Source organism: Puma concolor, chromosome D1 (assembly GCF_028749965.1).
Source record: "Puma concolor isolate L17-30 chromosome D1, mPumCon1.1.hap2, whole genome shotgun sequence".
Lineage (NCBI taxonomy): Eukaryota > Metazoa > Chordata > Mammalia > Carnivora > Felidae > Puma > Puma concolor.
In genome coordinates this window covers 26,954,473-26,968,677 of record NC_141676.1, presented here as the reverse complement: position 1 = coordinate 26,968,677, position 14,205 = coordinate 26,954,473, and the positions used below count along the sequence as shown (strand labels likewise).

At 39.2% G+C, this 14,205-nt stretch overlaps 1 protein-coding gene across 2 annotated transcripts in view; it reads left to right on the top strand.

Annotated features, from left to right (window-relative positions):
• Positions 1 to 14,205, top strand: part of PDHX (pyruvate dehydrogenase complex component X) — a 73,303-nt gene that overhangs the window by 33,640 nt on the left and 25,458 nt on the right. For both annotated transcript variants that reach the window (XM_086677698.1, XM_025928069.2), the window contains exons 4-5: positions 2,732 to 2,931; positions 6,362 to 6,460. In XM_086677698.1, the coding sequence (XP_086533824.1) occupies positions 2,732 to 2,931; positions 6,362 to 6,460 (299 nt within the window). The remainder of the gene's footprint in view (positions 1 to 2,731; positions 2,932 to 6,361; positions 6,461 to 14,205) is intronic.

Sequence of the window (14,205 nt, the reverse complement as noted above, 5' to 3'; positions counted from 1 at the left end):
CAGGTGACTCTTGATCTCGGGGTCGTGAGTTGAAGCTCCACGTTGGACAGGGCTTACATGATCATCCGAAAATTAAAAAACAAAGATTCATTATTTTTGGTACTTATTTGTGTTCTCCAATCAATTTCTTAGCTGCATCTCACGCTAATACTGTGTCACTGGTGTTTTTTTAAAGACTGTAGTTTTTCAACATAATTTTTATTGTTAGGTCCCTTTCCTCCCTTATTGAGCAAGTTATTTAACCTTTCTGTGCTTCAGTTTCCTCATCTGTACATGAATAATAATAGCACTTACCTTGTAGTGTTGTTAGGAGAATTAAATGAGTTGACACAGTGCTAGAACAGTGCCTGGCAATTGAATGCCAAACTGTTACTCAAAGACTTAATGAGTGTTTTTTTTCTCCCCGCTGTGCATTTTTAGCTTGCCATTGATTTGTTGTCAGTGTCAGTATTTCTTATGTGTCTTCCTTTAAAAAAATTTTTTTTTAACATTTATGCATCTTTGAGACAGAGAAAGACAGAGCTGAGTGGGGGAGGAGCAGAGAGAGAGGGAGACACAGAATCCGAAGCAGGCTCCAGGCTCCGAGCTGTCGGCCCAGAGCCCGAAGCGGGGCTCAAACTCACTGACTGCGAGATCATGACCTGAGCCGAAGTCGGACGCGTAACCGACTGAACCACCCGGGCGCCTCTGTGTGCCTTCCTTTTAGACCAAAGTTCATTGTGCACATGAGTTAAAGTGTGTATATTAAAGAATACAGTTTAAAGCTGTATAATGGTTTGAACCATGATAGAAAATTGTTACTAAGTTTTCAAACCAAGTCAGCCATGCGACTCGGCTCAACGCCACTGACTGCAGTGCATGCTCCTTCTGTGCTCAGCAGCTCTCACACTGTCCTATTTTACAGAAGAAAATATTTAAATAATTGCTTAACTTATTATTTTTTAACATCACAATCAAAATACAGTTTTTCCCAGCACCTTGAGTGGAGTGAACCCCCTCAAATAATTTCTCTGTTGGGAAATTCTGCTGACTTCAGCATCTCCTATTAGCGGATACACTGAGGAAGCTCCGGTGGGCAGTATGGAGCACATTTGCCCGTGATTCATTTCAGCCTATGGGAATGTCTCTTGTAAAGAAAGAGGCCCCATCCCTGGGGTCTGTGTCTGGGGATGGAGTTCAGCAGCCTGTGTGTGGTCCTATGGAGAAATAGGTTTGCCCCAGGCCTTCCTGCCTATTTTTGCTTTCGTTGCTGTCCTGCCGTCCACTGTCCGCTCCCCAGTCCTGCCAGCCTCCTGCTGGCCCTTCAAGCGCAACTTTCCAACCCTTACCAATGGGGCACTCCTCTCCTGTCCACTCTTGATCCATGTTGAGTGTATTTTTTGTTTTAAAACAAAAATTTTATTTGAAATAATATTAATTTATCCTTTTGACATAATAGTAAAAAAAAAAAAAAATGAGTAGTCCACAGAACTAAAACTTCAGTATGTGACAGACAGCTAAACAAATTGTTCTTGGGTTGTTTTGTGTTTTTTTCACAGGTTGCACTTCATGAAATGTCCTTATCTTATGTACCTGTGTCTTATATATGTATTTAGCTTCATCCAAGTGTTATTTCTGTTCTTCTCCATCAGTAATTAGTAAACTTTGAAAGCTTCCTAACTTCCAGAACTTATGCCTTATTTATTTTTAGACTAGTGCATATACTGATAATCATCAAAATTAATGTTAGTCAGAAATGTCATATCCATTTTAGGAGTTAAGCTCTTATAATTACTCTATTAATGCACATCTTTCAGCCTCGCATTCTATTATTCACTACATTACATCGGTAATGAACTTTATTTAATGTAATTGAAAGAGAATAATACAAATTTTAAAGGAATGACATTTTCTTCCAGTACTGACTGAACTTAAAAACATTGTCATCTGAAGGTTCTCTAGGGACTTATCTTACTAACTAAATAAAAAGCAACTCTTCCTTTATAAATGAATGCTGCTGAAATGTTTAAAATACATTAAGTTTTTTTTTTAACTTCAATCTTATTTATTCTTTTAATTGACATTTTCTATGAAAAATTGTTTGATTAGCTGAGTCACCAGTGTGTTTCTGTTATACTTGTAAAAATTCATGGGGTTTTATTTTATTTCTCAGGTTTTGTAAATAGATACATAGGGAAAAAATTAAATATAGGGAAAGACAGAAACCAACATTAACCAGAGTAGTTAACCAATTCTGTTTATACGATGGGATATCCTTTTCTCCAGAGACTGTTCACTGAACATATTTTATGTTAACATTAGTCAGTAGGACTCACTTAGGAGAGTTAATTCCTTGTGAGCTCCTGGAATTCCTAAGCCATTGTGTAGAAACTGTCTGGGAAAGACAAGCAGTCGAAGGATGAAACCATAGTCTCCTGTTTGGATTTGTACGATTGACATCAAAAGGAAGATGGTATGATCACTCTTACATATTTGAAAGCTGTCAGAGACGAGATTCTGGATTTTTTTTCAGGCTGTCTCATGAATAACTGGGAGAGGGAGAATGGTGAAGGAAGGCATACATGGGGGAAGGCAGGAAAGGACGGTGGTGGGTGGAAGGAGGAGGCAGGCTGACTTGGGAGCAGATTTTAGCTCAAATTAAGATCTTTCTAATCAGTACAGAATTGTGTAAACTACTTGGTGAGGTCATGAGCCTTTCCATCTCTGCAGTTATTTTCTTTTTGAAATATAGGTTGAAGAAGGATCTAAAAATATACGGCTAGGTGCACTAATTGGTTTGCTAGTTGAAGAAGGAGAAGATTGGAAACATGTTGAAATCCCCAAAGATGTAGGTCCTCCATCACCAGCTTCAAAACCATCAGTGCCTTGCCCCTCGCCAGAACCACAGATTTCTACTGCTGTCGAAAAGGAACATATACCGGGAAAACTGCAGTGAGTATGTTTATTTGGATGCTGATGTAAAAAAACAAAACGAAACCAAAAGTGATGGCAACTCCTAGGGTATCTTAATCTTTATCAAACATCTTTGTACCTTATATATGAAGTGGCTGATCTTCCTTTTTTTCTCTTAGGTAACTGACGCCTAGGAATGATTATTTTATGTCATTGTTCATTCAACAAACAAATAGTTCTTGAATACCTGCCCTGTTCCAGGTAGTAGGAAAGCTCTGCTCACCTGGTGGAGAACAAAGCAGTCTGTGTTGTCCATGTTGAACTTGAATTAGGTTTTAGCCTTCTGGGATGGAATTTAATATACCAAATTTCAGATCGTGTTTTCATCCATGGAATTCTAGTTACCATAATGTGAATTCCAGTTTTAAATGTATAACTGATGTAAAATGGAATTAGCAGGAGTGCCTGGGTGGCTCAGTCAGTTAAGCCTCCGACTTCGGCTCAGGTCATGATCTCACAGTTCCTGAGTTCAAGCCCCGCGTCGAGGTCTGTGCTGACAGCTCAGGGCCTGGAGTCTGCTTCAGATTCTAAATCTCCCTCTCTATCTGCCCCTCCCCCACTCATTCATTTTCTCTCTCTCTCTCTCTCTCTCTCTGTCTCTCCCTCTCTCTCTGTGTCTCTCAAAAAATAAACATTAAAAAAAATTTTTTTTTAAGTAAAATGGAATTAGCATCTTAACATGCATTTCTTTGCAACTATTCTGCATGTGAGTGTCTGACACAGATTAGAGCTCAATTTTATCCCTGTATAACACACTTAGTAAACACCATTTCATTTCAGCTTTGCATAGCTTAAATGGATGGACTCAGAAAATTCTAACAAGTTCATTTATTTATTTTAACATTCTCTATAATTATACAAAATTACTTTATAAGAAAAAGCTCTTCATCGAGAAGGGTCCTCTTATGAACCACTTTCAAACTTAAATAAAAGTGCAGAATTTTTCCTTTTTAAAAATTTTTTCCTTCAGCTTACCAATGTCAGCTTTTGTCAGAAAAAAATCCACAGTGATTTTGAAGTGCTGAGTTGTAAATTCCCGTCACTGTTTACACAGCACTTCTGACTGCATTGCTTTAACTTCCCTTCATTTACCATGAAAATCAGAGGCAGGCTCCTGGCTGTGTTCACTGCTCTTCTCCTGTTGCAGAGACCACAGTGTGTACCCCGTCATTCTGTGACGATCCATCACTCAGACTTAATGAGTCTGAGACCCGGGGGTGTAGGTTATAAAGCAGCAGACCTGTGAACCGCACAGTGTTGGCCCACACGGTGATTTTCTTAAATAAAAGTTTTGAATTGGTTATAGTTAATCTTACCAAAAATCTAAAATTTCAGTTTCTTCTGAAAAATCTAAAGATTTGATAGCACTGAGTCCATAGCGCCTAGAGCTGTTTCCCTAAAATGGAGCAAGTACCACGTTCCTTCCTACTCCATTTTTTAGTTACACACTTCTGGACCCAGCCCCTTTTATTCAGTTTTCAATTTTCACATCTTTATCAAACTGTATAGTTATTTGTATCTGCTGCTTTGCCTAAAGGTCATAATCGAAGAGTGGACACTCAGTAGTTGTGTGGCCTTTTGGTATGTCTCAGTTTCCATGTCTAATAATCAACGTAAGTGTTTTGCCTCTTAACTCTTTGGAGTAAATCTAAAATACTGCTTTCATGTAAATACTAATGTCTTTTAAAAATATATAAAGGATACAATTCAACAACAACAAAACAAACAATTCAATTAAAATAGGCAAAGTAGGGGTGCCTGGGTGGCTCAGTTGGTTAAGCGTCCGACTTCGGCTCAGGTCATGATCTCCCTGTTTGCAGGTTCGGGCCCTGCGTCGGGCTCTGTGCTGACAGCTCAGAGCCTGGAGCCTGCTTCGGATTCTGGGTCTCCCTCTCTCTGCCCCTCCCCGACCGGTGCTCTGTGTCTCTGTCTCTCAAAAATAAATAAACATTAGAAAATTTTTTTAAAAAATAGGCCAAGTACTCAAATATATATTTTGTCCAAAGAAGATGTATGAATGGCCAATAAACATGTGAAAAGATGCTCAGTGTCCCTAATCATTAGGGAATTGCCAGTCAGTGCCACAGCGAGCTACCCTTTCACATTCATTGGATTGGCTATTGTTAAAAAAAAATAATGATAATAATGTGTTGACAGAGAAATTACGACAGTTGTGCGCTGTTGGTAGGAATGTAAAATGGTGCAATCACTGGAAAACAGCATGGCAGTTCCTAAAAAATTAAAAATAGAATTACCATATGATCCTTTTCTCGGTATATACTCAAGCAATTCCTTTTCTCGGTATATACTCAAGCAATTCCTTTTCTCGGTGTATACTCAAAAAAGTTGAAAGCAGGAACTCAGAGATATTTGTATAACCATGTATAGCAGTGTTACTCACAGTAGCCAAAAGATGGGAACAACTCATGTGTCCAAAATGTGCCATATACATACAATGAAATGTTATTCAGCTTTGGAAAGGATGGAAACACTGACACATATACCATGACATGGATGAACCTTGAAGACATTACGCTAAGTAAAATAAGCCAACCGCAAAAAGACAGATGTAATATGATTCCACTTACGTGAATTACCCAGAGTAGTCAAATTGGTAAAGAGAGTAGAAGGCTGTCTGCTGGGAGCTAGGGGAGTGGGGAGTTAGTGTTTAATGGGGACAGGGTTTCAGTTTGGGAGAATGAAAGTTCTGGAGATGGCTGGTGTAATTGTACTTTATGCCACTCAATTGTACACCTAAAAATGTTTTAAATTGTAAATTTTGTGTATTTTTACCACACACAGAAAAAATGAAGGAATGATTTATCTAGTTCCGTATTGATGTGTTTGATTAGGAACCATTTGAAAAATTATTACTTGAAATAGGAGCTCTCCTCTTTTGAATATTTACTTTTTTTTTTTTTTTTTGAAAGAGAGAGTGAGAGCAGGGGAGGTGGGCAGAGGGGGAGAGACAGACAGACAGAGAGACAGAGAGAGAGAGAGAGAGAGAGAATGAGAATCTTAAGCAGGCTCAGCGCGGAGCCCAACACAGGGCTCAATCCTTGACAATCCTCATGACAGAGGGTCATGACCCTGGAATCATGACCTGAGCTGAAATTAAGAGTTGGACACTCAACCGATTGAGCCACCCAGGCACTCTGAATATTTACTCTTATTGAAAGAGTATTTTGAAATAGTAACTAAGTAACTTTGTATGAAATGTTTTGGTAGTAAAGTAAACCAGATTGGTACAGATTAATTTATTTTACCGTGACTATCTCTGGGAATCATTTTAATTTCATTGTAAGTTTTTATTTTTCTAAGTTTCAGCAAAATTGTTGACGTTTATGTACATTTGATTCAAATTTAAGTGTTTATTGGTTTCCTTAATCTCTTTGTGTTTTCTTCTTAGGTTCCGTTTAAGTCCAGCTGCCCGTAATATTCTGGAAAAACACTCCCTGGATGCTAGCCAGGGCACAGCCACTGGCCCTCGGGGGATATTCACTAAAGAGTATGTTTGTGCTTTTTTTGTTTTAATTAAAAAAAATTTTTTTAAGTTTATTTATTTATTTAGAGAGAGACAGAGAGGGCGGGCAAGCAGGGGGGGGGACAGAAAGAGAGTCCCAAGCAGGCTCTGCACTGTCAACGCAAAGCCCGACACGGGGCTCAAACTCCCAAAACTGTGAGATCATGACCTGAGCTGAAATCAAGATCAGACGTTTAACCAACCAAGCCACCCAGGTGCCCCTGTTTGTGCTTTTTGTAACAACCAATTCCATTATTTATCATGATCATCCTTTTCTGAAAGTATTTTAAGAAGAGCTTATTCAGTGTTAAGATTTAAAAGGATGTATACTGTTCTTTTGTATTTTTAATTGCTTTGGCAGTGTAAAATTATATTCTGTGCAAGGGTTGTTTCTGAATAATTACAGCATTAGTGAAGAACAGTTCTAATTTGGTAACAAAGCCAGATCCTTAGAAATGGTGATAAATGCAGAAAGTTAGAGTGCAGAGTGGTGAACCTTTGTATTGTTTTACGTTTACTTGAAATAAGTTAGCGATCACATTTAAATTTTTAAAACCTAGATATATACTTTTAAAAATACTTTCATTCTTATCTGTTTGGAATTTAGTCAATGATATGACCAAAGAGATTTCCATATGCAGTTGGCCCTCTTAGGTCTTCTGTTGCACTGATCTCACTGTCCATGAGTTAGTACCTCACTTGCTTAGTACCACACTCTTAATTATAAATATTCTCAAGTAAGATTTAAAATTTGATAGAGTTATCCTTGCTCTTCTTTTTCAATAGACCGGTTTTCTTGGTTTATTCTTATTTTATTATTCTTCCAAATGAATTTTAAACCATTCATTTGCCCTGCTGACGGGACTCCGCAGGGGGATGATGGTGTTTTTATTGGGATTGTATCGCATTGTAAGTTACGTTGGGGAAGAAGTGATATCTTGATGATCCTGAGTCTTCCTGTTCAAGAACACTGATATGTTTTACCAATTTGTTTAAATTTTGTTTCTTTCAGGAGTGTATGAGAACAGATAGCGCCTGCTCTATTCAAACTTGGTCTATTGGGAAGACAAAGGTTAATCCTTTAGGCATATGAACTAATGTAAAATTGCAGTAGTGTTATATGTTATATTTCTATGGCAGTAATATTAAATTCTTCAAATTGAGTTAATGTCTTAAAACAATATGCTTATTCCCTGTTCATATAATATTGATAAAAAGTGATCGCTGATACTGGCTTAAAAGTTTTTAAGTTGCGATGGGGCAAGGGTTATGAAACTATTAAGTGGCAGTGCTGGACCAAGGGACCTTTTTTTTTTTTTTTTTTTCCATTCGTTATTTTAGTCTTCATTAAAGCATTAGTTTATGTTTGTGTATTATTTTTATGGGGAGCGGTACCTCCTTAATTCTTAGATAGTCTCATTTATCTGTATTATAGCCTTATTGATTTGCTCATCAAACATGTCTGTGGTTCTCTTAAACACATCCTGTGAAGTTCTGCCATACTACATGAGCAGGAAATCAGCTGTCCTGACTCCTGACTGAAAAAGAGCATCCTAGGCTGTGAATTTTTAGTTACAGGACCTAAAAACGTAGCCATAAAAAATTAAAATTAAGTATCTCGATAGCCAGTTAAGCCTAGTTTTTCTCCCACGTTAATCCCTATTTCGTATCTACTATTCATACCTTAATTTTATTAATCTACCAGTCTATGCTTCAGTAAACTCCCTGTAAAAATGGGATAAAGCATCTTTCTTCATAACCAGGGATACTCACCTATATTTCTGAGGGATGGGACAAAGAGTCTATATTTAATTCATTAATCATCGAGTAAGATTTGGTGAAATGTAAAATAATCATAGCTGTACCTTAGAAGGATTAATTTTGCAAATTTGCATAAGATAAATTGGAGTAGGAAAATACTTGAGGTAAGGAGATAAATTAATAGGCTTATAAAGTAATTCAGGTAAAAGATAAAAAATGCTTGAATGTGTGTGGAAGAAGTAAAAGAGAGATTTCTGACGCAGACAGTGTTCTACGGACAGAATCCAGAAGCCTTTGTAAAGGACTGAATGTGGAACAATAGACCAGGATAGCAACCAGTCAAGGACTGAAGTTGGAATTCTGATCCGGGTCATGAAATTTTGGCTCCATAAATACAATAAGGGCTTTGAGAAAGTATTTGTCTCAGTGGCGTGAGTGATGGGGTAGCTCTGAAGCTTATTATCAGTGCTGACGAGCCGCGCAGGCATCAGGGTCCGCGAGGTGAATGTTATTTGCAGGAAACACTTTGGAACTAGAGAGGGAGGTTTGGTAGGTAGTAGAGCAGTAGTTATAATTGAGATAATCAGGAGGTAAACTTTTAGAAGGCTGAAATTCCTGTTTTGGAGGATATCTAGGAACTGGATAAAAAGTTAAGAATGTGTGATCTGAGAAAAGTCTTTGAAGTTGGTGATCAGGTGACATTTTAGAAGGCAGTTCATTGGTGTGACAGCAGAGGAATGAAATAGTGCTTTCTTCATTTCTCCCTTCTCTTTCCATGTGTGCTTAATACATAATTGATGAACAAATACCTTTTTTTAATTTTTATTTAAAAAAAAAATTTTTTTTAACGTTTATTTATTTTTGAGACAGAGAGAGACAGAGCATGAACGGGGAAGGGTCAGAGAGAGGGAGACACAGAATCTGAAACAGACTCCAGGCTCTGAGCTGTCAGCACAGAGCCCGACATGGGGCTCGAACTCACGGACCGCGAGATCATGACCTGAGCTGAAGTCGTTCGCTCAACCGACTGAGCCACCCAGGCGTCCCCAAATACCTTTTTTTTTAAACCTCAGTTGAAGTTCTAACAGTAATGTAACATTTATTAAAGAGAACAAAATGGTATTGTCTTGCTGTATACCCAAAGGCAGCACTGTTAAAATAGAGTTACATGTTTAATGTTTTTGCTATCTTCCTCCTCCTCATATCCAGTTCTCTTTCCTGTCCTTATTCTTTAACTCTGCATCATAAGGGAGTCAACCTTTGGTCTTCAAACTTTGACACATTACAAAAGATTTCGTGGGAAGATCCTTGAAAGCATGCATTATTCAGGATTTTTGCTTTGTATGCTACTAAAGATGCCTGTGTTTTAAGTTTAACGTTAAGGTGGACTTTGGGAAAAACTTTGACTTGCTGTCATCTACAAAAATGGCATATTCTGATAAGATTGAAAAACTGCAGGCTTTGACATAAGCTTCCCCCCAAATCCCTTAGCACACATTCTTGGAATTTGGAGGGACATCCTTCCTTTTTCCACTGTTAACTAAAAATGCAAGTAGAATAGAAAAATCAGTTCCAACTGCTGAAGAAGTGCCTCTGATGCATTGTATTTATGAAGTAGATCCTAAGTGTTAGGGTTGCTATTTTAATGTTGCTCAAACATATCACTCAGAATATATGTTGCGCAAAAGCATATGGACTTTGTTTTGCCTGTGTATGTAGTATTTTAGGAAAACGAGCGCTGGGGCCACCTTTAGAGAGAATATATTTAAGTTCTTTGCCTGTAACGTAACATCTTTGGTATATCTGTGTCTTAAGTCATAGTTGTAGTTAATGTTTGTATTCATATCACAGCATCAAAAATCTGACCAGTGTGACAGGCAAGTGTCTGGCATTCTTGTCATAGTATTTCTTTTGAAAACTAAGTCATTGCCCACCCAAATGAATTACTCTCTAAGGGATCCTGGTAGAGAAGATTCTACCCTGAGTGAACCACCAAGGTGCCTTCTGCCGTTCTGCAGAAGTGTGTGGTGTATTTGTTTTTCTCCTAATTTTTAGAGCTTTTAATGCCTACTTAATTCTTCAGTCTAGTCTGATTAATTATTTCATGGACAGAATCATTAAAGTCATTCTCTGCATTATAGAAACTAAATTGTTGGCTGTTATTAAACAATAGTTAACATTTATACTTTACGAGGTATGTAAGTGTGAAATTAGCAATAAAAGCTGACTGTGAAGCAGTGGCCAGAATTGATTTTCTGTTTTCTTGTTTATGATTAATGACTTCTTGCTTTTATTCTTTACTAAGAGCTGTTCTACCCAAGAATCTTAATTACTACAAGAATGAAACTAAACTATTTTTTTTCTTGATAAAATAGTAATACCTATGCTGATAGTGTCAGTTTAGGGGCATCTGGTGGCTCAGTCGGTTGAGCGCCCGACTGCGGCTCAGGTCATGATCTCACGGCTCATGGGTTTGAGCCCCACCTCCGGCTCTGTGCTGACAGTTCAACCTGGAGCCTGCTTTGGATTCCGTGTCTCCCTCTCTCTCTGCCCCTCCCCCGCTCGCTCTTGCACGCGCTCTCTCTCAAAAATAAATAAACATTAAAAACAAATTAAAAAATAAAGATGTGTCAGTTTAGTGTGACCAGTCTTTTTTTTTTTTTTTTTTTTTTTTTCAACGTTTATTTTTGGGACAGAGAGAGACAGAGCACGAACGGGGGAGGGGCAGAGAGAGAGGGAGACACAGAATCGGAAACAGGCTCCAGGCTCTGAGCCATCAGCCCAGAGCCCGACGCGGGGCTCGAACTCACGGACCGCGAGATCGTGACCTGGCTGAAGTCGGACGCTTAACCGACTGCGCCACCCAGGCGCCCCTAGTGTGACCACTCTTAAATCAGTGTATTCAGGCATTTTAGATTCTTTAGTCTCTTTACCTGTTATTTTTATCTGCTTATTTTTAACTGATAACTGAGAGTAAACTAGTGATCCCCATATAAAGAAAATAAAATGTATTTTAGATATGCCACTCTGATACTAAACTGTAATTTGATTTAAAACCCAGATTAGTAATAGGTTTTGTGAGAGAGATGTATTTTATATAATGGGAAGAGACTAGTAACGTTCAGCTGTGATTTGTAAGAGCCTTTAAAAGCTAAGTATCTTCTATTGAAGGCATTTTTCTGAATCAACAGAGAGGCCTTATATATCCATGCTCATATTTTTATTTATCTGGCTAGGGTTTTGGCTCATGGCATAAATCCCCAGAAATGATGCTGCCAGTCATTTACTTCATATGTAAATGTTATCATAATTAACTGGAAACTGGTGCTTTTGGTTCTAAATCTAAATTAAAAATTAATTTCCAAACAGAAGTAAGCTTGTTCTTCAAGGCCTTAACGGTACACAAGGTCATTCCCTAGGCCGCATATCTCCTCCTCTTCCCGGTCCTTTCTGTTCCCGTCAACCGTGTTGTTGCCCATGCCCTGAAAACCAGCACTGCCTACGTTTAGCTTTGGATTACATAGATTGCATTTTTTCATTCAGTCCCAGACTTGCTGTTAATCCTAGATGTGCTGAATTCTATTCTGATGTGTTCATGTGAGAAAAAATTATTCTCACTCTGCTGTGGTTTATATTTGCATACTATGTGCATAGAGGTGTTAGAAAAGTGGTAGAACGCGCACAGGCTTTGAAGTTGGCCATACCTGGGTTTGATGCCAGCCCTGGCGGCTGCTTGCTGCCCACCTCTCCAGCTTCATCTTTTAACCCCCTCCCCTTGTTCACTGCTCTCTTCGTGCCGACCTGCCTTCTGTCCTTAAGAGAGGCCTTTTCCCTGGCTGCTCTCCCTGCCTGGAAACATGCTTCTCCGGGCTCTTCTCGAGGCTTGCTCCTTCATCTTTCCACGTGAATACCACCTCCTCAGGCATTCCCTGACCATCTGCCCTATTTTATTTATTTTTTTTAAGTTTATGTATTTTGAGAGAGAGAGAGAGAGAGAGAGAGCGCAAGCAGTGGTGGGGAGGGTGCAGAGAGAGATGGAGAGAGAGAATCCACGCTGACAGCATGGAGCCCGATGCAGGGCTCGGTCTCACGAACTGTGAGATCCTGACCTGAGCCGAAATCAAGAGTCAGACACTTACCCTACTGAGCCACCCAGGCGCCCCCCCCATCCTCACCCATCACTCATCCTGTTATTCTGCTTTATTTTTTTCATAGTACATCACTATCTGTCATTTGTTTGCCTGATTAACATAACAGAGAATAAAGCTGTTTGATGGGAAGTGTCTTGTTTAACACTGTATCCTTGACACGTGGAACAGAGTAGGTGATTGAGAAATACTGACTTAGACTTGGAATTTAACCTCCCTGAGCCTACTTACTCATCTTTGAATTGGGAATGATAATACCTCCCTCACAGGCCTGGTATGAAATTATGTAATTAGCATAAACACAATACATACATAAGAGGCTAATTTTTCCACTTTTACTCCCACTTAAAAAAATTTTTTTTTAATGTTTATTTTTGAGAGAGAGAGAGAGAGAGAGAGAGAGAGAGAGAGAGAGAGAGAGAGCACAAGCAGGGGAGGGGCAGAGAGAGAGGAAGACACAGAATCCTAAGCAGCCTCCGGCCTCCGAGCTGTCAGCACAGAGCCCGACGTGGGGCTTGAACCCACGACTGCGAGATCATGACCTGAGCTGAGGTTGGATGCTTAACGGCCTGAGCCACCTAGGTGCCCCTTTTACTCCCACTTTGAATGCTTAGTTAGGGATCCAAGATGATAAAACATTTAAGGTTTCTTCGTCAGCCGACCTCTCATATTAAATGTCAGCTCTTTAACTTTGAAGTAAGTAAGTTATATTTGGTGTTAACTCCATGCACCCCTTTCTGGACCTGGTATAAAGCACGGACCCTCCTTCCTAAAAATGCTATTAGGACCCATTGAGGGATTCCTCTAATAATGTGCCCCAGGTTGGAGCATTCCTGCCTGGGTCAGTTTTCTGTTGCTGCATAACATTACAACAAGCTTAGTAACTTAAAACGTTTATTTATCATCTAACAATTCTGTAGGTCAGAAGCCAGGGCCCAGCATGGCTGGGTTCTCAGCTTATAGTCACAAGGTTGAAATCAAGGTGTTGGCCCAGGGCTTGGGCTTCATCTGAAGGTTGGAGTCCTCTTCCAGGCTCACATGGTTGTTGGCTGAATTCAGTTCCTTGGGGCTGTTGGACTCTAGCCCCTCACTGGGTCTTAGCCAAGGACTGACTGGTCTTAGCTCCTCGAGACCTCCTTCAGGTCCTTGCCACATGGTCATCTCCCCAGGCTGTTCACAAGTGCCTGTTTGCTTCTCCGGTGCCCGCAGGAGAGTCTCTCTCCATTCAAATCTCTTCTTGAAAGACTTTCTGGTTCCTTTTAAAGGGCTTATCTGATGTGTCTGATCCTGCCAGGGTAATTTTCCTTTTGCTTTTTGATTAACTTCATGTCAGCTGATTTGGGACCTGAATTGTGTGTACAAAATCCGTCACGTTTGTCACATAATGTAACCTAATCAGGGGAGCGGCATCCATCATACTCACAGGCCTACACAAGGGATTATGCAGGGTGTGTAACCAGGTAATAATTCTGTGTATACAAGAATGTTGGGGTCATCCGTCTCAGAATTCTGCCTACCATGTTGCCATATTAAGTAAAAAGGTTTTGTTCGGGGAAGGATAATTTCAGACATGCCCGGCAGATGCTAGGTTTTTCCCCTCAGCAATTCTTTCAGTAAACAATAACGAATAATTAACCGTGTTTGAGAAATTTAAAGGATGTAAATTGCCTTTAAATTAGTGTCACCCTGAAGTTGTTTTTAGATTACATAAAACCTTTTTGAAAAAGTTTTTAGCTTAAAACATTTTTTTTACTATAAAATTCTGTTTTTGAAGAGAGTTCTTTTAAATTGTCAGGTATTATAATTTTCGAGAAGGCATTT